The sequence below is a fragment of the Cucurbita moschata genome, unplaced genomic scaffold (assembly GCF_002738365.1).
Source record: "Cucurbita moschata cultivar Rifu unplaced genomic scaffold, Cmos_1.0 Cmo_Scf00025, whole genome shotgun sequence".
NCBI lineage: Eukaryota > Viridiplantae > Streptophyta > Magnoliopsida > Cucurbitales > Cucurbitaceae > Cucurbita > Cucurbita moschata.
Window position 1 is genome coordinate 2,791,125 of NW_019268541.1, and position 27,789 is coordinate 2,818,913.

Genomic DNA, 27,789 nt, shown 5'->3' on the forward strand with positions numbered 1-27,789 from the left:
AAACCAAAAGCTAGGAATGGCTTTCAAACATGGCCATAGCTTTCTTATCTCTATGGTTCTTCTCCTTTTTCTCATAGTGGCCAAAGCAGACTTAGCCCCTCGACGCCCTATCGATGTCGTAAGACGAAGCAGCTTTTCTAAAAACTTCGTTTTTGGCTCAGCATCAGCTGCTTATCAGGTAGGGGAGAGAGAGGTACACTTCATTTGAAAGGAACTTCAATGCATCAATGTTTGCTAATCATTTTAGGCCTTTGATATCAGTTTGAAGGTGCTGCTTTTGAGGATGGTAAAGGGCCAAGTATTTGGGATAATTTCACTCACCAACACCCAGGTGTCTTTCTCTTACCATATTTCTTTTAATTTACTCTCTTTTGATGATTCTTGCACGACTTTCCGTATTTGTCTATTTGAAGGATAAGCTCTCGTGGCTTTGCTTTTGGTTTTTCCGAAATGCCTCGTACTAATGGAGATAGTATTTCTTACTTATAAACGAATAATCAATCTCTTAATTAGCTGAAGCTGATGTGAGACTTCTCTCCCAACAATTCTCAACAATCTTCCCCTCGAACAAATTACATCATAGAGTCTCTCCTTAATCGAGACTCGACTTCTTTTCTGGAGCCCTCGAACAAAGTACACCCTTTGTTCGACAGTTGAGTCATTTTTTACTACTTCGAGGCTCACAACTTCTTTGTTCGACATTTAAGGATTCTATTGATATGGCTAAATTAAGGGCATGACTCTGATACTATGTTAGAAACCATGCTATAACGGTATGATATTGTCCTATTTGAGTATAAGCTCTCATGCTTTGCTTTTGATTTCCCAAAAGGTCTCATGCCAATAGAGACAATATTTATAAATCCATGATCAACCCCTTCATTAGTTGATGTGAGACTCCTCTTCTAAGAATCCTCAATATAAATAATGTATAAACAAAAACCATCTACAAAGTAAGAACACTTACGTCATTGTTTCTTAAAATTTGCAGAGAAAATTTATGATCATAGCAATGGAGATGTAGCTCTCGATCAGTACCATCGCTATAAGGTACATAGGAGACAAACATGTTTGAATTTTATTATTGAATCATTTTTCTTGTAATTGATAAACAATTGTTCACAATACAGGAAGATGTTGCCATTTTGAAGAAAATGGGTTTCAATGCATATCGGTTCTCAATTGCTTGGTCTCGAGTTTTGCCGAGTAAGGAAAAAGAGCTCGAGTTACTAAGAAATTTACTTAAATTTTCATTTTTAGGGAAGAACATAGTCAAAATTTTGTGAAGAAATAACAATTTTTTACACTATACTTTTATTTATAATTATTGTAGAGGGAAAACTTAGTGGAGGAGTGAACAAGAAAGGAATTGAGTACTACAACAACCTCATCAATGAACTACTTAGAAATGGTGAGTATCATTATAACATGTTCTTAATTAATTTGATTATTTCAACCCAATTTGATTAATATTCACACTTGATTTCATAGGCATCCAACCCTTTGTCACCCTTTTTCATTGGGACACTCCCCAAGCTTTAGAAGATGAATATGGAGGCTTCTTGGGGCGTCAAATTGTGTAAGTATGAAATATTCAGACGTTAAATTAATAAAAATATCTTTGATCGTTGTATTTAGTCTAAAAAAATGTTTTTAAATTTTTCAAAAGTTACAATAATACGTTTAAATTTCTTTTTAACTTCGAAAATTAATTATAGGAATGATTATCGAGACTATGCTGAACTTTGCTTCAAAGAGTTCGGAGATAGAGTTAAACATTGGATCACTCTTAACGAGCCATGGAGCTTCAGCATGGGAGGCTATGCCCAAGGAGCCAATGCTCCTGGTAGATGTTCTTCTTGGCAACCATATAAATGTCTTGGCGGAGATTCTGGCACTGAACCCTACATTGTTGGCCATCATCAACTTCTTGCTCATGCAGCTGCTGTCAAAGTTTACAAAACCAAATATCAGGTTCGTTAATAACGTATATTACCAAAATGCTTTGATATCAATATGAGAGAATGTACCAATATGGGAAATGTGAGATCCAACATCAGTTTGAGAGAGGATCGAAGCATTCTTTATAAGGATGTGGAAAGATCTCTCTAGCAAACGCATTTTAACAATTTTGAAGGGAAGTCCGAACGGAAAAGCCTAAAGAGGACAATATCTACTAGCAATGGGATTAGGCCATTACAAATGGTATCAGAGCCAGACACCGGGCGATGTTGCCAGTGAGGAGGCTGAGCCCCGAAGGGGGGTGGACGCGAGGTGGTGAGCCAGTAAGGACGCTGGGTCGCAAAGGGGGTAGATTGGGGGTCCCACATCAATTGGAGAAGGGAATGAGTATCCACGTGGGTGTCAGCGAGGACGATAGGCCCCGAAGGGTAGTGGATTGCGAGATCTCACGGTTGGAAAGGGGAACAAAGCATTCTTTATAAGAATGTGGAAACCTCTCACTAGCATACGCGTTTTAAAAACCTTAAAGGGAAGCTCGAAAGAGAAAGCGTAAAGAGGACAATATTATAAGGGTATGGAAACATCTCCCTAGCATATGCGTTTTAAAAACGTTGAAGGGAAGCCCGAAAGAGAAAGTCTAAAGAGGACAATATCTACTAGCGGTGGGCTTAGGCTCTTACAGAAGTTGAACCAAATGAATCCAATAAATTCATGAATCGAAGTGGGAAATATACCAAAAGTATTCATGAATCCAAGAGATTCATAAACCAAATCTTCACGACAATTCTCAACCTTTTCAAAGCTCCCAAACGTCGAGCTCATTAAATTTGATCATTTTATAACTCTTCAACTTTATGGGATTTGTAGGCATATCAAAAGGGTGTGATTGGTATCACACTAGTGACAGTTTGGTATACTCCAAACTCAAATAGTGAGGCCGACAAAAAGGCTGCAATTCGAGCTCTTGATTTTGCTCTTGGCTGGTAAGCAAAGGTTATATGAAACATTATTACAAAAATGAAAAACCCTAAGTTTTTAATATATATGTAACCGTTTAATATCATATTATAAACTATACTATATATAAATATTTATGGCAGGTACTTGCATCCAATAACCTATGGCGATTATCCACCTATCATGAGGGAACTCGTGAAGGAGAGATTACCCAAATTTTCAGCTGCAGAAAGTGCTTCAATCAAAGGGTCACTTGATTTCCTTGGACTAAATTACTACACAGCTAACTATGCCAAAGACAACCCCAATGCACCAGGACCACAACCAAGCTACTTGACCGATTATCGTGCAGATCTCTCGAGTATGTATCACTTTTTCGATAAGCAAATTTGGGAGTTCATCACGATTCGTTTTATCATCTGGGTTCGCTTAAGAGCCTACTATTTAGGTTTTTTTTATGTTCAAGACTTTTGATTTAACATTTGTAATGTTTTTGAACGGTAGCTGATCGTAACGGAGTCTCAATTGGTCCAAAGGTAACTTACGTGCAAATCTATTCAGTGATTGAATTGTACATGTCGTGATTATCTAATAATTTTCTTTGATTGTATTATATATAGTTTAGTGAGGTATCTTGGCTCGCTGTCTATCCACAAGGACTCAAAGAACTACTGATCTACACGAAGACCAAGTACAACGATCCATTTATCTATATCACCGAGAATGGTAAGAAAACAAAACTTACGTTTAGCAAACGTACATTACTAATGAAAATCATCTGTTGTAGGGTATCTCGAAATCGAAGGTCCCACATTTGAGGAATTGATCAACGACAAGGCTAGAGTCAAATACCATCACGATCATCTTTACAATCTTAACGAAGCAATCAAGTATGAAAGAAGGATATGTGTCGATGTTTTAGATTCGTTAAATATATTAAAGATTTTTGTCTTACGACGTTTTTGGAAACCATTGTAGGTCTGGCGTGAAGGTAAAAGGATACTTTGCATGGTCATTTTTGGACAACTTTGAATGGTCGAGTGGATACGCAGTTCGGTTTGGCCTTAACTACATTGATTACAAGAACAATTTGAAGAGAATTCCAAAGCTCTCAGCCAAATGGTTCGAAAATTTCCTCAAAACTTGAAGATGATCCATTTCAAACAATAATGTTGCCCCTCTTATTTTATGAATTTTCATGTCTTTTGTTAATTATGGGATATGCTAGTGAACTAGCTAAGAAATGTGTCATAAAAATGAGGTCATTTTCTTATGTATGGGTGATGTCTATTTTCTGATGATCAATAAAATAAAAGGCTGTTTTTATGAATAGCCCATTGTTAGAGATAAAGAATCGTCTGTCTCCTTCTCTCAATCGATGTGGGATCTCACAATCCTCCTCGGCCCAACTTCTTCTTTGTTCTCCTCCCCAACCGATGTGTGATCTTATAATCCACTCCCCTTCGGGGCTTAACGTCCTCGCTGACACTCGCTCCCTTCTCTAATCGATGTCAGACCCCCTAATCTACCCTCCTTTGAAGCCCAGCATCCTTGTTAGCACATCGCCTCGTGTCCACCCCTCTTTGGGGCTCAGCCTCCTTACTGGCACATCTTCTCGTATTTGGCTTTGATACCATTTGTAATGGCTCAAACTCACTACTAGCAGATATTGTCCTCTTTGAACTTTCCCATTCAGGCATCTCCTCAACGTTTTTAAAACACGTATGCTAGAGAGAACTTTTTACACCCTTATAAAGAATTGAACTTTGTATAATGATCTTTAAAAATAAATTAAGTTCGAAATTATCTAAAAGATAAAAAATAGACTTTTATTTGGGATCCCAAGGTCTAGTGTTCATATCAAAACAAAAAAATTACCTAGTTGGTAGGGTGTTCATATGACTTGATAACTTAACAAATATGGACTATCTAACTCAAACCATAAAGGTTGGATCGGGTTAGATTGTTTCGATTTTACATGCATAAATTTTTTTAAAACCTAAAATTTGATTAGGTGTGCAGTCTAACATTTTTTTTTATCTGGTTAACCCTATTAACCCAAAAATAGAGCTACAACCCAACCCAACACAACTCTACCCAACTTTTAAAAAGATTAACAATATTGAGTGTTTGTAATCAACATTAACAATGAGTCGTGACTCATAAATGTTTGATATTTGAATTTTTATGAGATTTTAGTTATTAATATAACATGTATGATAGATAAGTATGATTCTTTTAAATAATTTAAAAAAAAAAAAAAACAACCCAACTCGAAAATGGAGGATTGGGCTAGGCTCACTCATCGAGCAGCCACCACCTTACTTTTTCCACCCAATCGACGTCTCCGTCTCAAATGTCAACTCTCTCTCACATTCTCTCTCGGTGGTCTCCTTTGTACATTCACTTAACGTCTTCTCATGCAGTCTCATATCTCTCTATTGCCAACGTAGGGAATCGTCGAGCCGATTGCCACTGTCGTTCCATCCTTTGCCCGATCGTTGTTCATCATATCGCCCCGAAGATGCTACCGATCAGAGCCTCTCCACCAGTTGTCGTACACTATCGAGGAATGTCAAGCTGCACCGAGCTTCCTTAAATGAAGGGGCTGGTTTCAGTACGATCCAGGTTTGTTCCTCCAATTCATGTCCAGTTCTATCAATTTTTTCTTCAGTTCAGGTTCCCTTGGTATAATATTCAAATTTGAATTAATTTGGAGAATTTATTTTTAACATGATAAAAAGAAAGAAAGGAAATTGGAAAAGGGAAATGTAAGGAGGGGTATTGCTGTAATTAAATATTTATGTAACGACCCTACTTTTACTATTGGAATAAAGTCAATACTACATGCTTGACTTAATTATGAAAGACGGAACAATCTTTTAGAACGTTTCAAAATGATGACGTGGACTTAAACGTTCATAATGGTCATCACTGCGAAATCATTCATGCAGACTTACCTTTACCTGAAAAATAAGAGTAGTACGTGATTTGAGTATTTTAAAAAATGCAATTACATGCAGTTATGTTTTAGATTCATCCTTTGGATAAAACATCATGACATAGTCTTGGTCTCTACTTCTAGCCCGTGCATAATTGAATGTGTAGTACTTCTCCACACGTGGCCCATGTATGTGCAAATAGACCACACGCGAGCTCATATACGTACCTCTAGAGCTGACATTCAACTAAATTGCACTCACACTTGTGTAATTCCATGGAGGGAAGGGAGTGCATAGTTAGTCTACATAATACCATAACATAACATCATAGTGTAAGTGTCCATACTATTCATAACGATATACAATATGCATCAGGTCTCCATAGTTTAAAATCATGACATGTAACTATAATGCAAGTTATATCATAGTTGTTCATTTTATACGTAACTTAATCATTTCATGTCATCTCATAATGTAGCATATAACATAGTATAACACTTTTCATAACACAGCTCAATTTCATATGACACAATGTGTCAACATAATATTCCATAAATTGTGTCCATAGATATAATCATTATAAGCAAATTGATCATTCACAAATTGTCCGTAATTATAGTTGGGGCAAAAAATCCAACCTCTTATTTCTTAGGTACTATAACGAACAATTTGTTTAGAATCTAACCGTGAACTAAGTGCCTCTTAGACCAAAGAGAGAATGGATCCTACCGTCAAGTCTCGAAATCAACAATTAAGGGAATCATTCTTCTACTTGACAAACGGTCAGAAGCAGGGGGTTCTAAAGTTTGATAGATTCAATCTTATGCCCTATACAATACATCTTTTAGGTTATTAGAACGACAATTTTAAATATGTTTTCAACAATTTTTCATCGCAGCTATTTTTTTCTAGCTGTTCCTCACCACTTCCCATATGGGGAGGGATTGAACCATCAATTTTTAAAATGATAATTAGTGTTTTAACTATCGAGCTATATGCAAATTAAAAAATCTTTAACCAATCTATTGAATTAGGTTTTAGATCACAGTGGAGTCTTTCGGACTTTCTATTAGATTACCATTTTAGGAGCGACAAACTTACTTTTTAGTATGACGAATTTTATAATTTTGATTTTGAACATGATAAAGGTTACTCTAACCCTTTCAAAATGACAAGCAAACATGTCATTAGTCCATTAGATATCTATCTAATTTAACCAGCCAATTGGTGGCCTTCCAAATCTTTCAACAAAAAGAAGCTATTCTTCATATTTCAAAAAGATTCTTGTCTTTAAAGTAGGCATTGAAGAAACAACGAGATGCCAAAAGGAGTTCCTTCAATAAATTAACATTTTTACTTTTAGATTTTGTGAATCATTTAATTTATTATTTTTTGCATTACGTCAATATCATGTATGCAACATAGATTGTATATTGTTCGTTTTAGCTCGTTATGTATCATTGTCTGTCTCACAGTTTTAAAATGCGTCTACTATGAAAAGAATCTAGCCTTACTTCAACCAATGTCTCGCACCATCCGGTGCCTGGCTCTAACACTATTTGACAAGGGGCGATATGCCAACGAGAAGGCCTCCAAAGGGGTGAATTGTGAGATCTCACACTGGTTGGAGAAGAGAACAAAACATTTATTCACAAGGGTGTGGAAACTTCTCCCTAGTAGACAAGTGTGAATATTAGGGATGTGAAAATCAATTCATAGCAAACGCATTTTAAAAGCTTGAGGAGAAGCACAAAAGGAAAAACCCAATTAAAAAAAAAAAAAGGAAGTTTACAGACCAAAATATAAAATAATCATGAAGTTTTAAGAATGAACATAGAACAATCGAAAAAAGAACGCCAATTCAAACTTTTTATATCACACGTCATCACCTCACCGAAAACCGCGTGACACGCTTAATGCACTTTTGTTTTAAAAAAAAAAAAAAAACAATGAGCTCACAATCTACTTTTACACTGTGAAGACATAAAAAAAAATGTTTATATTCTCAGACATAATAACATCTCAAAAAGAAAAAAGTAAGGCAAACCACATCTTTTCAGCATCCAACACACTCACTTTATTCAACAAACTCATCAATGCTTCAGTTCTTCAACCCATTCTTTGCAAACAATTAAAGCTTTCTCCTTAAAAAGTGATAGCAAAAACAAGAAATGAAGATATCATTGTAAAGAATGCTGATCCATTTCATTCTTAGTTAGAACATTCTGTTGTAATGTTAAGAACATATGGTGAAGAGAGAAAGAATAATAAAACAAGCACAGTGGATCATACTGAATTCAACAGTTCTTTAGAGATAACAATACGCAGCAAATATGGTAATCTATCACGACATCTCTATGCCTCATTCACTAAGGTTGTTTTACCTGCAGTTCACGCCCGCTTCAGCAGCTCGATGGGGCTTGCTTTTTCGCCTGCTTCCGTTGTGACGAAATCCATTTGATCTTGTTGATTCATCGGTGCTCGACCGTGTTCCGTCCCCATTTTCATCTTTGACTGGATCGAGCTTTTCTTTCACTTGTGAGCTTCTTCTCCTTCTTTTCCCATTCTCTGCTGCAGGTGGGCTTTTCATCTCCTTGCTCACAATGTCACAGCCTTTCACGTTCTCGCTGTCGTCGTCTTCTATCTTTTCGGTTTCCTCCTCGTCAATCTCGTCCTTCAATGGCTTCTGTGGCCTTCCCCTTCGCTTTTGTGCAGGGATCTTCTCTTCCTCACCGCTTCCAGCATCATCGTGATTCGTCACGGTAAACTTCCTCCCCTTTCCCCGACCTCTACCCATCCTCTTTAAGCACTCCAAGAAAGAAAAATCATGCAACAGATTGCAACTGCCAGACACAAAACAAGCAATTACATAGGAAACAATTCCAATTCGCTTGCGATAAGAAACTCGTGAAGTAAATAAACACGGCAAGCTCGAATATCGTAACCAGCTGATGGTTATACATCAAGCATGACACATCTTGTAACAGCCCAAGCCCACCACTAGCAGATACTGTCCTCTTTGGGCTTTCCCTCAAGGTGTTTAAAACGCGTCTGCTAGGGAGAGGTTTCCACCCTTATAGAGAATGTTTCGTTCTCCTCCCCAACCAATGCGGGATCTCACAATCCAACCCCCTACGGAGCTCAGCGTCCTCGCTGGCACTCGTTCCCATCTCCAATCGATGTGGGACCCCCCAATCTACCCCCTTTGAGGCTCAGCGTCCTTGCTAACACACTGCCTCGTGTCCACCCCCTTTCAGAGCTCAACCTCCTCGCTAGCACATCGCCCGAGGTCTAGCTTTGATACCATTTGCAACGGCCAAAGCCTACCACTAGCAGATATTGTCCTCTTTACGCTTTCCCTTTTGGGCTTCCCTAAAAGTTTTCAAAACATGTCTGCTAGGGAGAGGTTTCCACACTCTTACAAAGAATGCTTAGTTCTCTCCTCTCCAACCGATGTAGGGTCTCACACATCTAATGCAATTACAATACTTCCTCAAACTAATCAGCACGGAAACCTAACCAGTAGAATACAGACCCTTGAATTCTTTAGGGATGAAATGAAAGAATCAAATATATACTAACCTATGAACTTAAGATTTGTTCAAACTAGTACAGATTCTAAGTTCAAATCCCTATAATATCACTTCCTCCCAATTGATAGCTAAAGTTCACATGTAATTGAATCTAAAGCAAAGCCGAAGTTCCTATAATATGCTGTTCTTGCTTGCAAAGTTTCTCAAACCTAAGTTGACTTCCCCTGATTAGGTAAGGATTAAACAGAGCCAGAAAGATGAACAAATCTCAATCGCAGATAACCAAATTCGAAGCAACAAGAATCTCAAAACCACAAACAAATATTAGAATCGAGAGTAAAAGCTACCAAGAAACTCGAAAATCCCCGAACAGCAGAGACAAACAAGATCCACCAAAGAGAAACAGAATCGGATTGGTAGAAGACAAGATTAGAACAATAGAAACAGTTAATCGACAGATTAATTCAATTTTATACGCAACAAAAGCAGAAAAGAACAAAAGCAACAAATGAAAGAAGAACAAGAAACAGACAAATTCAAAAAAGAAAAAAAAAACCTGATAAGAAACGAAGGCCATACGAATCACTGAAACGGACCCATTACAGTGAATCTGTTGAAGAACGAAAAGAAGTTCACAAGAACAGAGAAAATTCCATGTGGGTGTTCATGGATTGAGGATTAGAGCGAAAAGAAGGGGAAATTACAGAGGCATAAGGAATGATCTGAAGAGGGGATTTGAAAGAAGATTGAAAGTGAAGAATGAAACGAAGATTTAAGAAGGATTGGGATATGGGAAACAGTGGTGAAGGTCACTTGAAGACCTGCCCATATGAATCACAGAGAGAAGAGGCGTAAACCAAAGAGATATTTGTTGAATGCCAAGATTTGGAGCAAAAGTCCAATGTATTCCGAGGCTTCAAATTGCAAGGTCACTTTGGTAATTTGGAGTTTATTCCAAATAATTCTATTTTTCTCATTTATTTTTTATAGAAAAAAAAATTAATGCTTCATTTCAATCCCATCTTAAAAAATAATAATTAAAAATATTTTTACCCGTTTTAAAAAAATTAAAAGTTATTGTCATTAATATATTTTTACCTGTTTATGCCCTAAATAGAAGTGTTTATACTACACCACCTATTCGCGTAGTCATGATCTTTTCCAAGACCGGTTTGTGAAGTTGTAACGTCGACCTTGACTCGTTTCTGCACTCAATAGGGACTCTCATCTTGACACCTATTTGTGTAGTCCCTAGTTGTAACGGCCCAGATCCACCGCTAGCAGAAATTGTCCTTCTTGAGCTTTCCCTCTCGGCACTTGATAGGGACTCTCATCTTGACAGGTTTCCACGTCCTTATAAATAGTGTTTTGTTCTCCTCCCAACCAATGTGGGACATCACAATCCACCCATTTGGGGCCAACGTCCTTACTCGCACACCACCTTGTAATGTGGGACATCACAATCTACCCCCTTCGGGGCCCAGCGTCCTCGCTGGCACTCTTTCCTTCCTCCAATTGATGTGGAATCGCCCCCAAATCCACCCCTTTTGGGGCTATCGTCCCTGCTGACACTCTTTCCTTCCTCCAATCGATGTGGGACCGCCACCAAACCTACCCCTTTGGGGCCCAGCATCCTTACTGGCACACCGCCTCGTGTCTACCCCCCTTCGAGAAAGAGCGAGAAGGCTGGCACATCGTCCGATGTCTAGCTCTGATACCCTTTTTAACTACCCAGATCCACCGCTAGCAGATATTGTCCTCTTTAGGCTCTCTTTCGGGCTTCCCCTCAAGGCTTTAAAACGCGTCTGCTAGGGGAAGGTTTCCACACCCTTATAAATGGTGGTTTGTTCTCCTCCCCAACCAATGTGGGACATCACACTAGTCCAACGAGAATTGATTTACAAGTTCACCTGTTTCTACACTTAATATAGATCCATGTCTTGAGCTAACGGTAGTCTATAGTTCTTCTCCAGAATTGGTTTAATACTTTCTTGGTTCTCTTCTAAACTACCGTATTTCTCGTTATGTCAATCAAACGGGACCCAAAACTTCAAGTAAAAAATATAAAATATCACAAAATCTAACAACTAACGTTCAATCCGAGTAAAATATTTTAAGTCCTGATAGATCCATTGATCGCTTACTTATTCAACGTTCTTCTTGTTATAGTCTATAAATCTCGAACCACCAAAGGATCTATATGAAATTAAATGTTTAAAAAATATTGTACTTGGGTAGTTGAGCCAGAATTTGAGTCATAATTGTGATAACAACCCATGAAAAAGAAAAGAAAGAAAACATGTGAGTTTCTAAATTTGTAGTGGATTTTTGTGGAATTTTCCGCTTCATTATTATTTCACGATAATTTTAAAGAATTTGACTATTTAAACGTTGAAATTTCTTATATTTATCTTTGCGAATGCTCGGAAATTAGAGATGTTCTTTTATTCAAAACTACTATAGGCGTGGTAAGCTTTCTTAGCCCCTTCTTAAGTATCGTGGACGTTAATTAGGTTCTTAAGGCATCTAGGCAGTTCTCTTACTGCCTCTCACAATCTTAGGGTGATCGGTTTACTGGAAGCATCTTGACTTTGGCCATCGTAAAACTGTCTTAGTGTACCAAAATTCATTTAGGCATGCTCGAACCATTCTTGAACTCATATAAGAGTTCCTAGAGTAGCAGAATTCAATTTATTATAACATACCGTTCTAAAATCTCTTTTCAAGGGCATTTCAGTCATTTGTAGATAGTTTATGTTCATGTTCGCATGCTAGTATATCCTAGCAATCCCTTAAAGTACTACTCAAAAGGAATCCAAATGGTTACTTATTTGATCGTGTGTGCCTTCTTCGATCTTGTTTCTGCTCGCTCTGATACCATATGTAATAGCCAAAGTTCACCGCTAGCAGATATTGTCTACTTTGGTTTTTTACATACCGTTGTCAGCCTCACAATTTTTAAAACGCGTATACTAATGAGAGGTTTCCACACTTTTATAAGAAATGTATCGTTTCTCTCACCAATCGATGTGGGATCTCACGTAAACGCACCGAAAATTTTAAAATCTAAGTCAGGATATTAAAATTATAATTTAACCTTATTTTATTTTCTACATTATTATTCATCCACGAATTTAACAAAAAAAAAATTATATTGGTATTTAACACGACTTAATTAACATAATTTTAAACATTTATCAAACACAAGAATAAATTAATCAAATTTTTTTAAAAAAAAAAAAAATTGCCCCTTCATTTCCGAGTATACACAGATTGAGTTGAGTTGGTTTGTTTTGTTTTCGAGTATACATAAATTAATCAAAGGTTGGATTGTAGCTTTATTTTCGAGTGGATCGATTTGACCCGACAAAAAAAGAAAAAAAATGTCAATGTAACGTCCCAGATCCACCACTAGCCGATATTGTCCTCTTTGGGCTTTCCCTTTCAAGCTTTCCCTGACCCCTCAAGACTTTAAAATGCGTCTATTAGGGGAAGGTTTACAGACCCTTATAAATGGTGGTTTGTTCTCCTCCCCAATCAATGTGGGACATCACAATCCACCCCCTTTGGGGCCAGCATTCTCGCTGACGCTCTTTCCTTCTTCCAATCGATGTGGGGCCGCTCCCAAATCCACCCCCTTTAGGGCCTAGCGTCCTTACTGGCACACCGCCTCATGTCTACTCCCCTTCGAGGAACAGCAAGAAGGCTGGCACATCATCCGGTGTCTAGCTCTGATACCATTTGTAATGTCTCAGATCCACCGCGAGCAGATATTGGCCTCTTTGGGCTTTCTCTTTCAAGCTCCCCCTCAAGGTTTTAAAACGCGTCTACAGAAGGTTTCTACACCCTTGTAAAGGGTGGTTTGTGATAAGGCAACCATAATCCTCAGCCAAACGATCCAAACTTTTATTTTAGCAAGAACCTTTGGATCAAAGTAATTAACACCTCCTTATACGAAATTTGGATCAACCAAGAGATAAGGCTAGAATTAGATTACCTCTTACGATCGAAAATCTAGAAACAAGATTTGGAACCTTGTTCTAAATTGAGTCACTCTACCATCTAACTTGATCAAGGCTTGATTGAATGGCTCGGGTGCAATTCTACCACAAAAATTGCTTGAAACTTAGAAATGGCAAATATGATGCTCGGATTTCTAAGGGAAACGTCTCAATTTGAGATCTAAATTACATTCATCCACGAATCTCAATTTTACATAACATATTGTGGGTATTTATAGTCTCCAGATTTATTCGAGACGTTTGTGGACGGGATTTATTCCTGATCCCCTTTAATAGAATAAGTAAATTGACCATTTGACTTTTACATAATTTATGAAATTAAACATGGTTTTTTCTAATAAATATTGATGTGCTTGAGTGGCTAATGTAATAGGTTTGAAATCAATTGAGTTCTACGTAGGTTCAAATTCTGTTGTTGACATATTTTTTGAATCTTCATGACATTTTTTGAATCTTAACAATTCTTATCCGTTTGTTCTCCTCTCCAACTAATGTGGGACTTTTTGAGATGATTTTTGTCAGTTTGTTCTGCTCTCCAACCGGGACATCACAGTCAACCCATGAATTAATTCAAGTTCTCAGATCACACGAACACCCCTACCTGTATCAAACATTTATTTATTTAGCCAAACCAATATGGGACATCACAGTCAACCCATGAACTAATTCAAGTTCTCAGATCACACGAACACCCCTACCCGTAGCGGGCATGGACTAAAGACTTTTTTTAAGGTAAAGTTGATAGAGTAGGAGAAAATGTTTAAATAGATTAAAAAAGAAGCAAAAATAATGTCTTTATTCTATTTTGATGCTAAAGCTATTATACTTATTACCATTTTACTTCATAAACTTAAGTAAGGAATCTATTTAAGTCCTTCTATTTCCGAATATATTTTTAAAAGGTCTCTCCATGTGATGTCTCACGTCGGTGGTTAGGAAGGAGAACAAACCACCATTTATAAGGGTGTGAAAACCTTCCCCTAGCAGACGCGTTTTAAAGCCCTGAGGGGAAGCCCGAAAGAAAAAGCTCAAAGAGGACAATATCTGCTAGCGGTAGATCTGGGTCGTTACAAATAGTATCAGAGCCAGACACTGGACGATGTGTCAGCCTTCTCGCTGTTCCCCGAAGGGGGTAGACACGAGGCAGTGTGCCAGTAAGGACGCTGAGCCCCAAAGGGGGGGTGGATTTGGGGGCGGTCCCACATCGATTGGAGAAAGGAAAGAGTGCCAGCGAGGACGCTAGGCCCCGAAAGGGGGTGGATTGTGATGTCCCACATTGGTTGGGGAGGAGAACAAACTACCATGTATAAGGGTGTGGAAACCTTACCCTAGCAGACGGTGGATTGTGATGTCCCACATTGGTTGGGGAGGAGAACAAACCACCATGTATAAGGGTGTGGAAACCTTCCCCTAGCAGACAAGTTTTAAAGCCTTGAGGGGAAGCCCGGGAAAGCCCAAAGGGAAGTTTAGGGCATGACTTTGATACCATGTTAGTAGAACATGACTCTCCACAATAGTGATATTGTCCATTTTGAGTGTAAACTCTCATGGTTTTGCTTTAGCCTTCCTCAGAAGGCCTCTGTAACGAAACCGAGAGAAAAAATAATGATGGTCGTCGGTAGAGCCGAAAACTCCGGCGACGTTGGAGTTTTCACTCGCACACGACCCACAAAGGGCGACCGAGGGCTGGGATGCCACAAATCGTGTCCCCGACCTTCAGCCACCCTGAAAGAACCTACAAAGAAACGAAAACGGTGAGGAAAAAGGAGAGAGAACAGAAAACCGACGGAACTCCGGCGAAGCCGAACCGTACGAATCGACGTCGAAAACCCCCATTTCACACCATAAAAGTAATCCCAGAACCCTTTACACACATCAGGAGTAGGTTTTAGACGAATCCCGTACGCTGAACACCGTCAGCAAGGAAGACGAAACGGCGGACTTCCGAGCTTCTCCAGATCCGGGAGTGCGAGGCCCTTCCCAACAAAATCTGTACCAAAAACGGGGTTAGGGTGAAGGATAAGTTCGGGACGACGTTGTCGAGGAGAGAGAGAGATTGCCAGAAAATCGCGCAGGCAGTCGGGCGAAGAGGACGAAGTCCGACCCAAGATCCGGATCCAGAAACCTGAACCGAACCCCGTCCCTTCAGTCAGCCTAGAACCCACGTTACCCGCAGCCCAAACACCCGACCTTCACCCGCGAGCCGGCCCATCACCGCGCAGCCTATCACCCGCGTTTGGCTCGAGACCCGCGAGCGACCCGTTAACCCGCGCCTCGACCCGAGACGCCTGCACACGCGTCGCTCTCTGATTGTGCCACGTGTCACGTTTGCAGCACGGCTCCTCTCGGCTCAAGCGGCTTCATCGGCTCAGCGGCGGCTCCTCGGCTCCGGTGGCTTATTCGGCTCAGGAAACCCATTTCCAGCCCGTTTGACACAGTTTCGACCCTCCCGGACCTGGTTTCGGCCCTGTTTAAGGTAAAAGGGAACATTTTAAGGTCGCATTTCACAAATTCCAGTTGGGAATTTATTGTTATTTGTGGAATACTGACAGAAGTGACTCATGAACCAATAGGAACCAACCACCAACGGAAGCGTAGAACGCCCACGAGGAGCTAGGAGCTTACGTTATATTCTAGGGAGTACTTCGGCTAAGGCCTACCAAGTAAGTGACTCACCCGTTGTAGGTTACGCATTAATTGATGTATGTTGGCATGTGCCCGTAGTTATGCACGTGCCATTAAATTGTATGCTAGCTTAATGTGCTTAAGTACGAAATCATGTGAACGTGAATGTATGTTATTTATGCTGCTTAGTGGATGTGATATGAATGCATGTGATGATGTGTGACCCGTGTACGATTATGGCTTGTTGTATGAGTATGGGAATGTAATTGAATGAATTGTATGACATGAAATACGGTAAATTGCATGATACATAACCCCGCTAGGAATATGTATGATATGTAACGAAATGAGAATGAGAATAACATGTAAGCATGAAACGTGACATGGGGTTATGCTCATTAAATGATGACTGTAGGACTAGTGGGACCTCATGCATATTGTGTTCATGCATTTGGGGGAATACCCCTATCCCATCACGAGGGTACGGACGCGTACATCCAAATGACAGACAACGATCGTTATGCCCTGCATAGCGCTGTCGTGACGTTTTAGTTTTAATGGGTCCCGGTGGGCCCCCAGAGCATGCCCACCGGCTAGGGACAATGGCCCAGCGATGTGCGAACTAGCTGGTGAGCCCATACTCGCACGTATGGGCTGCGTGTAGAGTATATGGTACACGTCCACGATTACCTGTTAGGATTACACCGTAGGGAAAACGAAATGAAACGAAACGAAACAGAATGATAGGACCCATCATTTCATTGCATGTGTTTGTCGCATAACCCCGATAGGGGGTCACTTACTGAGTATTCTAGAAATACTCAAGCCTTGTACTACTTTACTTTTGCAGATAAGGGCAAGGCACCCATGTGACAACGACGACGGCATTGAACACCTCAGGATCGTGGCACATGCATAGGGTAGTTGGTTGTTTTTTTTTTTCCATTTCTAGTATAAGTTAGAATAGGATGAAATGTATTTGCATAATAAACCTTAGGGTAGAATAAACTATTATTCTTGGTTCTATTGTTTTTCCTTTCTTTCAATAATGTTTCCCTTTTTCCCTTGTAATCTTTTTTTTGAGGTAATAAAAAGGCGAGTGCGAATAGCATTTATGAATAGGGTCCATTAAATGTATATTCCGCATTTCAAATATAGTAATGACCTTAGATTAAATAGGTAAAATATTAGGGTCGTTACAACGTCATACCAATGAAGATAGTATTATTTGATTATAGACAGGACCCCTATCCTTCAGATCTTCAAAGGCCATTTGACATTTATTTGACCACGACCAAGGGTGGTCTTTCTTCAGGAGGGAGCTCTGTTAAGGAGGCGGCTCGTTGTGAAAACCCTTTTGAGGGTAAACTCTCATGGTTTTGCTTTAGGTTTCTCAGAACCAATGGAGATAGTATTCTTTGATTATAGACAGGACCCCTCGTCATGGTTGCCTTCAGATCTTCAAAGGCCATTTGACATTTATTTGACCACGACCAAAGGTGGTCTTTGGAGCTCTGTTAAGGGGGCGGCTCGTCGTGAAAACCCTTCAACGAACCGCCTATAGTAGTTTACTAATCCTAAGAAGGACCGCACATCGGATACGGAAGTAGGGACTTTCTACTCTTGGATAGCTTTTATCTTATCGCTATTCATCCCGATCTATCTACAACTTATGACATGTCCAAGGAAGTTTATACATATTTGTGCGAAGACACATTTTTTCTTTCTTGACGTACAACTGATTCTGCCGCAGCTTGTCAAATACCAACGTCAAGTGCAAGTATCGAGGATCATTCCCTAAATGGATGGGAGTTTCATCCAACAGTGTTAGTAACTTCTATTTTTAATTAAGAATTAAATAGATTTAAATTTTAAAATTAAAATTTGTGCTTTTTTATTTTTTATTTTATTTACAAAAACATAATCTCTTTGTTTTATTATCCCAACCCTTTGGTTTGTGAGGTTATTATTTCTTTATTTCAAAAAAAAAAAAAAAGTTATCGTTTCCCTCTCCGGTGGACCTAGCTACCCCCAGACCCGATCTCCTTATCTGTGACGGCGGCGTGACGTACCAGATCAGCAACACTGCGGCTTGGCGTCACCACCCACGGCGGACAGTGGCGGCTGTGCGGGAGGACTGAATACAAAGTTATACGTAAGTTGGCTACCAAGGGAGAAAGAAGAGAGTAGTATTTGTATCTGTTGAGATTATTTTGGTTGGGATGCTGCGTTTGTTTGTGTTTGTTCAAATGAGTAAATTGGCGAGGGATATGGAAATTAGAAAGCAGAATAGTATGAATCTGTGTAGAAATCCATGAAATATATGTTATAATGCAGGTTTTGATTGCAAATGGCAACGAAAAGGAAATCGAATGTCACGATTCAAGTGGAAACCCTGATTTGAGTTAAAATATGAAGTTCTTTAGCATTTCTGGCCAAGTTAATTGCCTAAAGTTTGTTCATGTTTGATGTTTAGCCGATTTCCTCTTTACAACTGAAATTTCCTTAAGATTCTAGTCTTTTTTCAAGGATTTGTTACTTTTAATTAGTAAATCTGTGATCATCCTTCAGATATAAACGCTAGGAATTGATCATCAAAACACTTGGAAGTAAAATTTAGATTATATTAGAACTGAACCAATGAGGCAATCAAGAATTTATCCCCTTAAGCCCGTTTTTGACATATTATAAGTATGAATTTCAAGAGTTCTTCTTGTTTTTTTTCATTAATTTTTCCTTTGTGATTCTTGCTCAGGTGTGGATCTACTTCAATTCTTGAAGCAATTCATTCTTCTGTTCTTTCATTTTCATCTGTTGTTAAGAAGATCAACTACTCTCTGGATGAATCTCAACATTGAAAGCATTGGAGAGATGTAATTTCGACTTTACTTCACAAAGAATCAAATATGAATCCCTGAAATCCGCCCTGTCTATAATCTCTGATTCCATTTCGATTACAACCCGTAGATATTAAGAACATACTCGGGTGTTAGAACTGTTTCTATAGCTTTAAAATAGGGAATGAGATTGCCACAAACTCTGAAGATATGGAAAATGGGGATTGTCAGCTACAGAGAAGCCCTCCATTTGCAAGAAAAACTTGTGTCTGCTAGAAAAGCTAGTGAAATCCCAGACACCCTCTTATCCCTGCAACATCCACCCACATACACACTTGGAAAAAGGCGCACGGATCACAATCTGTTAATCCCCGAGTCGGATCTAGAGAAGCTAGGAGCTGAACTTCACTACACTGAGAGAGGGGGAGACATTACATTTCATGGTCCAAATCAGGCCATTTTGTACCCAATAATTTCCCTTAGAGATATTGGAATTGGGGCTAGAAAGTATGTGGAGAAACTGGAACAGACCATGATTGAGATGGCTGGTCTGTATGGAGTGAGAGCTAGAGCTGGGGAGAAGGGGGAAACGGGAGTTTGGGTTGGAAATAGGAAGATTGGAGCCATTGGGGTTAGGATTTCAAGTGGGATTACTTCTCATGGTCTTGCTTTCAATGTGGATCCTGATCTGAGTTATTTTAAGCATATTGTGCCTTGTGGGATTGCTGATAAAGATGTGACATCTTTGAGAAGGGAGACTGGGGAAGTTCTTCCCAGTGACGAGGTTGTGGAAGAACAGTTAATTTCTTGTTTTGTTAAGTTATTTGGTTATAGTAGATCAGTGGAGGAGAATTCTTGTATGTAACTTCAATTTTTTTGTTTAGAAATACTTCAAATTGGTTCATAACCATAGCTTTCTTAATGTCATATTAGATTTTGGATGATTGTATTCCATTTGTCGTAAGGTCGAGGTTGAGTCTTCTATGATGTGACTATCTTTTAATAATCGTTGGATGTAGATTTGAAAATCTACCTGCCCCTCATAGTCACGGGATACAAATTCGATGTACTTTAGCAGTTTCTCTCTTATACTTCGACGGTTAGAAATGGTTGATTACATTGTGGTAGTCTCTCCAAATAATTTCACTTGGGTTGAGTTAGACGAGATGGATAAAGTTTATATGAAAGTCGAAAGCTCAGCGATGTTGAAAGGAGATATACTGTCTGGTCGTTCACTGTTCCAAAACTTGGAGACAATATTTGTTGGGATCCCACTTCATAGTAAAGACTCACAACAACACTATTTGCCATTAATTTCACTTACCTAAACTTATTTCCAAACAAGCACCATGGCAAGAGTCACGGGCTGAATTTGACTTCAAATTTGAATGTAGAGCTGGAAAAAGTAATGAAATGGCTGACGTACTGAGTAGGAAGGGTGAACATGTGATCCTTTGCATGTTAGCCCACATTTATTTAAGTAAGATCGATAGGTCGATGCGCGATATCATCAGGGAACATCTACATTAAAAACCTTTCGGCCAAAGCTGTTGATCTAGCTATAATCGGCTAGACAATTTTGCGTTGAACGAAAGAATAGTTGAGAATAAATTTAATGTATATTTCAAATTTGAAACATAATTTAATGTATGTTGTTTGTGTTGAAGTTGGAAGCAAAATAAATTGATATCGAGATAATAAAGTCACTATCATAGTTATATCTCTTGTATTATTGTCTAGGTGACTCATTCAAACCATAAAGTAATGTCTTTAATATGCTCATATGGTCCTTTAAAGTAGGTGAAATATTTCTAGTGGTCTTTAACGCGATTGTTATTGAGACCTCTATGATATCGATATAGATGTTTTTCAAGATCAGTTTGATCGAGAGTTCTATATGCTTTCTAATAACCATTAGATATAAATTCATAGTCGTTTTGCAGTTTCTCTCAAAACTGTCAGTCACATTGTGACAATCTCACTGAATAATTTCTCTTGAGTTGAATGAGCATCGTTCTTTTATCGACCGAGAAAGATTTTAAGTTAAAAGAATGATTCAGACATATATGGTTCATTTTGAGTTCGATAACTTAATCCAGTTAAGATAATGAAGCAAGTAATTTGTCAAAGATGAACGGTTTGAAAGAGTCAATAAAACGAAAAATTCTCGTCTAATTTCAAAGCTAAGTCAAAATAAAACTTTTAAAAAAATACGAGCCTAACTGAAAAGTCAATATAAAGATTATCAAAAAGTCAAATTATTTAATGTCAAAGTCAACGCGCCTAATTTTTGAACTTGAAAAGTAAAAAACAAAATTTTGGAAAAATGAAATCAAATTTCAACCACCACAGTTATATCTTAATATAAATATATAATAATATGGTCTGGCGGAAGACACGTGTTACAATAATGTATGAAATTTCTCTTTTGATTAAATAAATTATAAAAATTAGATTATGGTTCGTATTTGTTTGAATTTCTTCCACGTTTTAAATATGTTTACACTTTTTTTATTTTAATAAAATTGAAGTAATATAGACAAATAATAATTAATAACTTTAAAATTTTAAAATTAAAATGAAAAATCGAAAAATCATTAAATTATATTTCACGAAATTAATAAAAATACTATTAAAATTTCTATTTTTAAACTTTTAAAATTTTAAATAATATCCTTAAATTTTTTTAAAAAAATCATTAAAATTTAAACTCTTGAGAATTGAAATATATTAATAAAAAAAAATTAAATAGGAGTACAAACTTTATTAAAAAAAAGTTGAAATATATTAATAAATTTTTTTAAATTTCGAAGATATTGAAATACTTTTGAAAGCTCGAACATTATCGAGAAAAATTTATGAGTATTTTTATTAATTTAGTAGTTATTTTAAATAAGTTTAAGACAAATGGATATGAGTATAATATTGATAATAATAAATAAATAAATTACGAATTTAATTTCGTAATTATAAAGTTTGTATTAAAAAAAAATCCTAACCTTTCGATTTTTATTTAATAAATCCTTATATTTTTTAAATTTGGAAATCTAAGCCAAATTAAAATTTTAAATTAGAGGAATATATTAAAAATTTATTAGACAGAGAATTAAAATTACAATATTTTAATATTAAGTTTGAAAATTATTATTTATAAATAAATAAATAAATAGGAAAAAAAAAGACCGAGTCAAACTTGGATTTTTCTGGGAAATTTGTAAGAAAAAAAAATAATTTAAAAAATGAATTTCTGGAGCAAAGGAAGACTTGCAGTCCATGATTCTGTAAACGTTGAAGTTCTTGTTTCTTCATCTTCTTCTTCTTCTTCGTTTGCTCTCTCAGAATCGAAGCAGCCAAAAATGGTTCCAGTAAGCGTTTTTCTTCTTCTGTTGCTGAGTTTCGTCGTCGTCGTGTGTGCTCAAAGCAATGGAACTCGAATTTCCACTGGTAGCTCTCTTGTCGCCGGTAGTTTTTCTGTTCAGGCATGGCGTTCTCCTTCTGATGATTTCGCTTTTGGTTTCCGGAACGTTGATAATAATAACGATGATCTTTTTTTGCTTGCTATCTGGTTTTACAAAGTACCGGAAAACAATATCGTTTGGTTCGCCAAAGAAAAAGACAACAATCCTGTTTTCGCACCAAGAGGATCGAAGGTTGAGCTTACGGCTACAAGCGGATTGGTTCTTCGAAACGGAAACGGTGGAGAAATCTGGAAATCGGAACCTATTACGGCTTCTGTTGCGTTTGGTAGTATGAAGGATACTGGTAATTTCGTGCTTGTGGATTCAATCAATGGATCCATTTGGGAGAGTTTCTCATATCCAACGGACACGTTGCTTCCTACGCAGAAATTGGAGGTTGATGGCGTTCTATCCTCCCGTAAATCTCAAGGTAATTTCTCACTTGGAAAGTTTCAGTTCCGTTTGCTTAGAGATGGAAATGCTGTTTTGAACACCATAAATTTGCGCTCTGGCTTTCCATATGATGCATATTATATTAGCAACACTCATGATTCTGCTAGTTCACAAAATTCTGGCCGCCAAGTGATTTTTGATGAACAAGGATTTTTGTATGTGCTGAAAAGAAATGGAGAACAATCTAACATTACACAGCCTAGTGTTGGTAACCCTGTAGAGGCTTATTATTACAAAACCACCATGAATTTTGATGGAGTTTTGAGTGTAAGTTCTTATCCAAAGGGCATAGATGGAGATGCCAATGGAAGCTGGAAAGATTTGTTTAGAATACCCTTACCCATTTAGCTCCATGGTTTAGTGTGAGACTCCACGTCGGGGAGGAGAACGAAACATTCTTTATAAGGGTGTGGAAACATCTCCTAACACATGCGTTATAAAAACTTTGAGTGGAAGCACGAAAGGGAAAGCTCAAAGAAGACAATATCTGCCGGCGGTGGATTTGTACCGTTATAAATAGCGTCAAAGTAAGTCTCTAACCACTGAAAATGGCCATCATCATTCAACTAAATCATGTATGGGAAGAAATTGGAATCACAAACATTCTTCAACTTCTAATCAAGTTCATTCAATGTATCTAGTGTTTTTTTATACTTTATAAAGTTAATTCAATCACATATCCATTCATCTTGTTACGATTGTATTTATCTTGTTATGGTTGTAATTATATGGTCCAAAGAAAGTAAAGATTGGCTCGAGTCACCCAATTCGGTAGTGGATCATTTGATTTAAAGTTTTGTTAAGATTTGTGAAAATAAGATGTTTCAAAATAGGATATTTGAAAATGAAATAGCGAGGAATCGAAGATGACTCGAATGCTATTAGAATTTGATATTAATAAAGAATGTTTTTGTTTGGTGGTCGCCGTGACTTTCAACCATTTTATTATATTAGTTAGTTTTAGATAATTAATTGTTGTTAGTTAATTTATTTTTATAAAATTAAATTATTAAAAAAAAAATTAACCAATTAAATTTTAATTTAATTTTCATTCCTTAATAAATATATTTTGAATAATATGCTTTATATATTAAGTTTTTGAGTTTATTTAGGATAGTTACCTTCAAATAAATAAATTTAATAAAATTATATTTAAAGTTTTAATGCTAAATAAGTAGTAGAAGGATCCAATTGAAAAATTAATCGTATATGTTTTATTTTAAAAATTAAGTATCATCAACTAAATATAAGCAAATTTGGCATTTATATTATATCAATATTTTTCTCAAAATTTCATGTTCGTAGTAAAACATAAATTCATGGATAATTTTGAAATTAGATATTAACGATTTCATTTAACCATTCATATTGTTAACCGAAAATAATTTTTAACTTTTTTTTTAATTTTTTTAAAAAAATTAAGGATATTAATGAATTTTTATAAAGTTTCAAGAGACAGATGAGAGAAGCAAAAGTTCATGGTGAAAGAAGGGAGAGAAGCAGAGGTTCAAGAGTGAAAGAAGGGAAGGGAATAGAAGAGGTTCAAGAGTGAAAGAAGGGAAGGGAATAGAAGCGGCCACTTCGCAGAACTTGTGAAAAGCCTGTCGGGAGCTTCACGAAATTCCACGAAGCACTTCATCTATGGGCATAGAATAGAATACAACTCTAATCATTCTTCTTCTCGAATCGCTCCAGTACAATGAATCGAGGGAGTTCGCTTCGCCGCAAACAATACTATTCTTTTGGGCGAAGTCTAACCGATTATCGGTCGTGGCTAATTGAACAGGTTCACGAGCATTTTTTAAATAAAATACACACGATTTTCATTCAAAATTAACCGTAAATTTATTTTTAAATTTTTTGAGAGCCTAAAAACATTAAAGCATTTAAAAATTGAAAGAGATGATAACATTATTTAAGCAAAATTTGCAGCTGCCATGGTCTCCATCATCTTAAACAAATCAAAGGGTTTTAATATTTTGGTACCTAAACTTGTTGGAAACCTTAAAAATTATAGATTTTTTTGGTCAGTTTTTTAATTTTAAAATTGAAAAAAAAATTATAATAATAAAAAAAAAAAAAAAAAAAAAAAAAAAAAATCAGAATTTCACTAGACCTGACTAAGTGCACAATATTCAACGGTTTGACACGGAATGAGTCAAGCTTCAAAGTCAAGCTCTGTTTCCATTGCTCAAAACTCCAAGCTTTTGATCTGTTTCCATTGATCATCTCTCTTTATCTTTCTTCACCTTGTAAGCTTCTTTCATGGCTTCTCTGATTCCCCACCTTCTTTTTCTTTTCCTAATGCCTTTCCTTGTGAATGCTCAAAGTAATAGCATAATAAACACTGGTAGCTTTCTCATTGCTGGTGATGTTTCTACTTCTCCATGGCTTTCTCCTTCGAAGGATTTCGCGTTCGGTTTTCGAGAACTCGAAAACGGTCTCTTTCTGTTGTGTATTTGGTACAACAAATTACCTGAAAAGACTGTAGTTTGGTTTGCCAGACATGACCAAAATCCAGCCCTAAGAGGCTCAAAGGTTGAGCTAACTGCTTTAGATGGCTTATTGCTTCGCAATTCCCGAGGTGGAACTTCGAAACTGATCGGCCTTGTTTCGGGGACGGTTGCCTCTGCTGTGATGAATGATACAGGGAATTTGATGCTTAAAGATTCAGACTCCATGCTGTTATGGGAGAGCTTTAAACACCCAACAGACACCTTGCTTCCTACACAAAAGATGGAGATAAATGACATACTTTCTTCATACAAATCATATCAGAATTACTCATTGGGAAAGTTTCGGTTTCAATTGTGGAAAGGCAGTGCAGTGCTCAATATCAGAAACTTGCCCACTGGCAATATGTACGTATCGTACGATACGATACGAGCCACTAATGGATACGAAATTGTTTTTGACAAGGATGGTGTCTTGTATATAATGCAAAGAGATGGAAACAGGGTTAATATCAGTGAACCAGAAGGAGATTACCCAGCTGATATTCATTACTACAAAGTGACACTCAATTTTGATGGTGTTCTTACTGTGAGTCACTATCCAAAGAATCCCACCACCAGTTCAAATGCAGCCTGGAGGGACTTCAAGAAGATGCCTGATAATATATGCATGGCTATGAGGGGAGAGTTGAGCTCTGGAATCTGTGGATATAATAGTATATGCACATTAAATGATGATCAAAGGCCAAGATGCAAGTGCCCAACTGGTTATTCTTTTATGGACCTGAATGATACCTACAGCAACTGTGTCGCAAATATCCCACAAATATGTGAAGAAGGTGCACAAAATTCTACTGATGATCTATATAGTTTACAAGAACTTCCCAATACTGATTGGCCAATGCTTGATTATGAGAGGTACAATCCTTTTAATGCTGAAGAGTGCAAGAAAGCTTGCTTGCTTGACTGCCTCTGTGTGGTGGCTGTGTATAGAGACAATACCTGTTGGAAGAAGAAGCTACCACTATCAAATGGGAGGGAAGATAGCAAGGAAATATCTGTTTCTTTTCTAAAATTAAGAAGAAATACTAGTTCCACTGGGAAACCCCAAGATGGGTTTCCAATACCTGAAGGAAAGAAGAATCAGCAAACATTAATTGTTGTGATTTCTGTGCTGCTAGGTTGCTCTCTGTTTGTCATTCTCATCCTGGCTAGTATGATATGTTGGGGTTTCATCTCCTGCAATAAAAAGAAGCTTGCAGCAGGTGATATTCAACCAAGTGAAAGCTTTGAAAGTAACAATCTATGTCAGTTTACATATAAAGAACTTAGAGAAGCTACAAATGGATTCAAGGAAGAACTAGGAAGAGGATCTTGTGGCATTGTTTACAAAGGGAGGATTAAAACTGGTGTTGTTGCTGTGAAGCAATTGGACAGAGTGTTTGAAGATAGTGAGAAAGAATTCAGGACAGAAGTGAATGTGATTGGGCAAACACACCACAAGAATCTCGTTCGACTACTCGGATATTGCAACGAGGGGAGATACCGCATTCTAGTTTATGAATTCATGAGCAATGGGACTCTAGCAGACCTCCTTTTTGGTGATAGGAAGCCAAGTTGGAACCTCAGAACCCAAATAGCCTATGGAATTGCCAGAGGACTAATGTACCTGCACGAGGAATGCGACAAGCAAATCATCCATTGTGATATAAAGCCTCAAAATGTACTTCTTGATGAACACTACAATGCCAAGATTGCTGATTTTGGGCTGGCAAAGCTATTGAAAATGGATCAAAGCAGAACAGAAACAGGGATTAGAGGGACTAAAGGGTATGTTGCTCCAGATTGGTTCAGGTCAGCTCAAGTGACAGCCAAGGTTGATGTGTATAGTTTTGGTGTGCAACTGCTGGAAATCATATGTTGCAGAAGGAACGGAGATATGAATGATTTTGAAGGAGGACAAGAACTATTAGTTGATTGGGCCTATGACTGTTTCCAACAAGGAAGATTAGATGTTCTAGTTGAGGAAGATTTGGAAGCCATGGACGACATGAGGAGGTTGGAAACGTTTGTGATGGTTGCAATCTGGTGCCTACAAGAGGATCCATCACAAAGACCAACAATGAAAAGGGTAACGTGGATGCTTGAAGGCATAGCTCCTGTTTCTGTTCCTCCAAATCCCAACCCATTTACCTCCAATTGCTAAGTTTCTTCTATCCAATTTGAGCAATTTTCATAGGAAGGGGTGGGCTTGATATATCCTACTTTGAGATAGAAATAAAATGAATGATCCAATTCTCAAAAATAGAAAGACCAACGGTGAAAGTAGAGAGATCAAGTAGTAGTCAAACCATAAATAAACAAGTCATAATTCTCAAAGAACAGATTCAGAGAAGTAAGTCATCACTAGAATGCTTTTTATGCAGATCCTTGAATGTTTTCAATGATTTCTGTTCTAAACAATAAAAATCAGCAATTTGCGAACAAATCCTAGGCATGTCTGAATACAAATAAACCGAAAGGATCAATTGAATCTTGTCTGCCAAG

General features: G+C 37.6%; 4 protein-coding genes and 1 long non-coding RNA gene across 6 annotated transcripts; 3 read left to right on the forward strand and 2 right to left on the reverse strand.

Moving 5' to 3' along the window:
• On the forward strand, positions 1-4,234 carry LOC111461424 (cyanogenic beta-glucosidase-like). The gene is made up of 13 exons (XM_023104938.1): positions 1-178; positions 262-331; positions 992-1,050; positions 1,131-1,206; positions 1,334-1,411; positions 1,492-1,579; positions 1,719-1,974; positions 2,830-2,945; positions 3,063-3,280; positions 3,424-3,455; positions 3,540-3,645; positions 3,707-3,809; positions 3,898-4,234. The coding sequence occupies exons 1-13, from the start codon at positions 17-19 to the stop codon at positions 4,064-4,066; spliced, it is 1,533 nt and encodes a 510-aa protein (XP_022960706.1). The 5' UTR covers positions 1-16; the 3' UTR covers positions 4,067-4,234.
• LOC111461426 lies at positions 3,647-10,292 on the reverse strand. 2 transcript variants are annotated; one of them, XR_002713562.1, is made up of 4 exons: positions 9,951-10,292; positions 8,232-8,704; positions 7,529-7,534; positions 3,647-3,659 (listed from the first exon to the last, which is right to left on the reverse strand). XR_002713562.1 is itself a non-coding variant. In XM_023104940.1 (2 exons), exon 2 carries the CDS (start codon positions 8,656-8,658, stop codon positions 8,242-8,244), a length of 417 nt encoding a protein of 138 aa, XP_022960708.1. In that variant the 5' UTR covers positions 8,659-8,704; positions 9,951-10,292; the 3' UTR covers positions 8,040-8,241. The 2 variants fall into 2 exon arrangements, 1 of the variants encoding a protein (XP_022960708.1); XM_023104940.1 differs by lacking the exons at positions 3,647-3,659; positions 7,529-7,534 and having other exon boundaries at positions 8,040-8,704.
• LOC111461428 lies at positions 7,466-23,301 on the reverse strand. The gene is made up of 3 exons (XR_002713563.1): positions 23,164-23,301; positions 16,665-16,667; positions 7,466-7,481 (listed from the first exon to the last, which is right to left on the reverse strand). It is a non-coding gene; the product is annotated as an uncharacterized LOC111461428 (long non-coding RNA).
• Positions 18,020-19,938, forward strand: LOC111461425 (octanoyltransferase). Its single transcript, XM_023104939.1, has 2 exons — positions 18,020-18,196; positions 18,797-19,938. Exon 2 carries the CDS (start codon positions 19,063-19,065, stop codon positions 19,741-19,743), a length of 681 nt encoding a protein of 226 aa, XP_022960707.1. The 5' UTR covers positions 18,020-18,196; positions 18,797-19,062; the 3' UTR covers positions 19,744-19,938.
• On the forward strand, positions 22,154-27,727 carry LOC111461427 (G-type lectin S-receptor-like serine/threonine-protein kinase LECRK3). Its single transcript, XM_023104941.1, has 2 exons — positions 22,154-23,122; positions 25,898-27,727. Exons 1-2 carry the CDS (start codon positions 22,235-22,237, stop codon positions 27,446-27,448), a joined length of 2,439 nt encoding a protein of 812 aa, XP_022960709.1. The 5' UTR covers positions 22,154-22,234; the 3' UTR covers positions 27,449-27,727.
• The last annotated feature ends 62 nt before the right edge of the window (positions 27,728-27,789 follow it).